We start from the raw sequence: 3,675 nt of genomic DNA, 5'->3' as shown, positions 1-3,675 counted from the left end.
CCGACAGTTGGTAATTAATAATTGATTTGTGATGATAAATCTCACTAGCCACATAAGGGTAGGACCAAAACTTTCAAATGGGAAAATGTCGGGTTTTTTAAATAGTATATATAAAATCATCAATTTATTTTTTTAAAAAATATTCTAACAGGGGTAAATAAATATTTCAATTTTTTAAACGTGAAAACAGAAAGATAAATTGATATGTATCACGGATAAAATCATATTTGATGAATTTGAATTAAAATCGATTAAATTTATTTTAATTCGAGATGTCTATTAAATTAGCCAAAAATTTGTGTGATACGGTTTCACGAGTCGTATTTTGTGAGACAGATCTCTTATTTGGGTCATCTATGAAAAAATATTACTTTTTATGCTAAGAGTATTATTTTTATTGTGAATATCGGTAAGGTTGACTCGTTTCACAAATAAAAATTCGTGATACCGTCTCACAAAAGACGTTATAGGTCATAGATGTTTCGAAATTTTTCAAAGAGAAGCAGCAAATAACTTATCATATATAAATAATATGAAGTTGAATATATGGTGTACATCTTTTCTACAATGAAAGCCATAATTATGCACTCTATCAATTCCATTCAAGTTATATATATGATCATCACAAGCAAAGCCGCCACATCCAACCGCCAGCCTACCTAGCGACATCCACCAGCTGCGAACCCGATTTTTGAACTCGCGACATCGTAAGTGATACGGAAAGTCTGTTGCTGTGTGTTGCCGATAATAACCATACCCGAGCTGGACGCAAAGGCCAAGCACGTAGTACCTTTCTCCACTTCTAGTATGATATTGTGAGGGGAAAGTTTTAGGTTCGCTCCGCCTTGAAAGATCAGTTCAACTGAAGGAATAACTGTAGATATTTGATCAAAAGTGCCATGAAAGCATGCATCAAGAATGGAGAAGGATGGAGCGATCTTGAATTTGGTAGAGACGATATCAACAAACTCTTTCTTGAGTGCCGAGTACACAGGTGCGGATAACCGTGATATTGTGGTGCCTGAATCTATGATGGTAGGGGAGCTGTATGCGGATGATCCAACTGCTAACGGTTTACTAGACAAATATATGGCCGAGAGCTTTACATAATACAATGAAGAATCTCGATATTCGTCTAACATTGGAGTGAATTTTGATCCGGAATTTGAAGCTGTTCCAACCGACAAAAAGCCTTTGCTGCCAGAATTTCCCAGGAATGTGGATGTTGGGAGGCAATAAGAAAAGACTCTACCATATTTTGTAGATAGTTGAGACAGCATGGAAAGACCATCTTTCCCAAGGCCGATCAGACCAGCTGATTTGCCGAATAAGCCATTGTTGTCTTGCCCGCATCCAAAGAAGAAACCAGGGAGTGATTCTGAGCCAAAGCTCAGCGAGTCTTTGCTGAGATATCCGATGGAAAAGGATTGATCTCCATATGTAGCTGAGTATATGCATGTATTTGAAGCCGTACACATAGGACTGTTAAGAGTAGCAACCTTCAGGGAAGAGCACTGACTCGTTCCACAGGATAGCTTCTGATATGTTCTAGAAGCAAATGGGTTAAAGCGTGAACCTGCCTGAGGATGACAATAGACCAAACAGGGCTCACACTGAACCCATGAGAAGGAGCTGCCGGTGTCCATAATAACGTTGTGGTACGTTGTTGGAGTTCCCAGACCTATTTTTGTGTAGTAATTTGAGATACCAATTGGTATACCCGGATTCAGAGGTACATTAACAGATTTTTCATCAATCCAGCTTTCTGGTCCTTTTAAAATGGAGGTGGTAACGGGATGAACTGTCGTCGAGTTGTTGCCATCAAGTCTGGAATTTAGAAACTTGACACGTTTTTCATCAAGAGCAATTGCTTCTAAGAAGGGCGGGTCCGAGTCCAAAGCCTGAAGCGAGTGAGACCCTCCTCGGACATGATACAAAGGCAGTTGCAAAACAGGATGACTTAACTGATCAACTTCTGCACAACACAGACATTGAAAATGAAGAATTGATGTTCTCAAAGAATAAATAGAAATCAGAATTTTTGATTCAAAGGTATACAAACATACATGTGTATGAGTTCACGCATAATCTAACATACCTTGAATTTCTCTACATGAAGAGGTTCTCGAGAGCAAGAGATATAAAAACAGAGAAACAAGAAGTACCATTCTTTCTAACTCCTCAGATGTGCTGCTGATGCTTCCATATTTCCCAGTAACACTAGAGGATTTAAAGGGCACTTTTTTATCTGTCTCATATTGATTGGCCAGGGGCGTGAAATGATGTATTAATCCACTTGCGACGCCCTCGTTAAAGTTTTAAGTAAGATGACTAAATGCATGGTTGAGCTTTGTATCATGTCTTAATAAAGGGGCCCATGTCTTTATTTCTGAAGAAGACAATTTGAAGATTCTTTGTGCAATAGCATAACTAATATCTTAATCTTTCTGCTAATTACGTATGTTTTTTTTACCTAAGATAGAGATAGATAGGGTTGGTGAAAAGTCACGAATATGAGTGCTCAAAAGTCTGCATTCACGTTATTGCATAATGTGTATGCCTGTAAACCGTGAAACGATTTGGCCAAGGTACAACTTAGATAATGAAATCCATGGGACTCATATTAAATTACAAGATAGCCACATTGATTTTAATTTATCTATTTCTTCAGCCTTCGGTGAAAACAAATTATGGTTTCATCTAAGAAATGAAATCCCAGCAGTGTCTCACGAAATTAGACAACTAATCTGCAGAACAATCTGGCTAGATTCTTCCACGCTTATGAATAACTTTCTGATTTCTGAGCTACTTGTTGATTTTAAGTTGTTTGCTCTGAATGGCCAACATACTTCTTCATCCATCACATGTAAATTCGAACCTGCTGTTTTAACCATATGATAGTTTTTCACTTATTACTCCAGGAATTAAGCTGGAAGATTCTCCACAATTTAGTAGAAAATTCTGACAAATCTTTGTGTTTAAAACCGTAAGAATTGAAGTACACAGAGCTGACCAACCATGAAGATATGGCATCTAAAATCAGGACAACAGATAGCATGTAAATTTGATTAGATGTCGGCTAAGCATGATAGAATCCTTACTTGAGCCTCAAAAATCATGCTTAATGCATTTATTCTGCTTCATATGCGTGTTAATATCATTTCCTTTTCACATGATCACAAATGTTGGTATCTTGGTAAAGCAAAAAATAATGAAAGAAGTATGCAATCAAAGAAAACGTATCATTTGCAAATTGCAGCATATGTTTCATCCTCCAAAAAATAGATCAACAGTGCAAAATGATAAAATGTAAATAAAAAAAATTCCAAGAGCTTGTTCTTTATAACCGTCCAAAATCTCCAAGGAAGAAAGCATTCATGCTCTCATTACTGCTCCAATTTGTCGAACAAATAGTTTCATCATTCTCTGGTTGGCCAAAATATGCAGGTACTAAAAATATTACATGATCCAACCCAAAACTTGAACCGCAGTTGACTCCAAAATACGCAGGGGTAAAATTATTAACATCCTGTGCGCTGCCGATATCGGAACCCATGTCTCTCTGTACCTAGCCAAATAATGAATATTACTACTAATATTTTTCGAGAATATTGACATAAGAAAAAGAGTTATTAAATAATACCTTGGTTTTCTTTGCTCAAGTTTCCTAGGGTC

General features: G+C 37.0%; 1 protein-coding gene across 1 annotated transcript; it reads right to left on the bottom strand.

Moving 5' to 3' along the window:
- Nucleotides 1–493: 493 nt before the first annotated feature.
- Nucleotides 494–3,204, bottom strand: LOC140983817 (aspartyl protease family protein At5g10770-like). Its single transcript, XM_073450967.1, has 2 exons — nucleotides 2,099–3,204; nucleotides 494–1,975 (listed from the first exon to the last, which is right to left on the bottom strand). Exons 1-2 carry the CDS (start codon nucleotides 2,166–2,168, stop codon nucleotides 660–662), a joined length of 1,386 nt encoding a protein of 461 aa, XP_073307068.1. The 5' UTR covers nucleotides 2,169–3,204; the 3' UTR covers nucleotides 494–659.
- Between the last annotated feature and the right edge of the window lie 471 nt (nucleotides 3,205–3,675).

Source organism: Primulina huaijiensis, chromosome 9 (assembly GCF_012295235.1).
Source record: "Primulina huaijiensis isolate GDHJ02 chromosome 9, ASM1229523v2, whole genome shotgun sequence".
In the NCBI taxonomy this organism is placed as follows: domain Eukaryota; kingdom Viridiplantae; phylum Streptophyta; class Magnoliopsida; order Lamiales; family Gesneriaceae; genus Primulina; species Primulina huaijiensis.
Note: the sequence above shows the minus strand (reverse complement) of the source record. Positions and strands in the feature narration are given on the sequence as shown.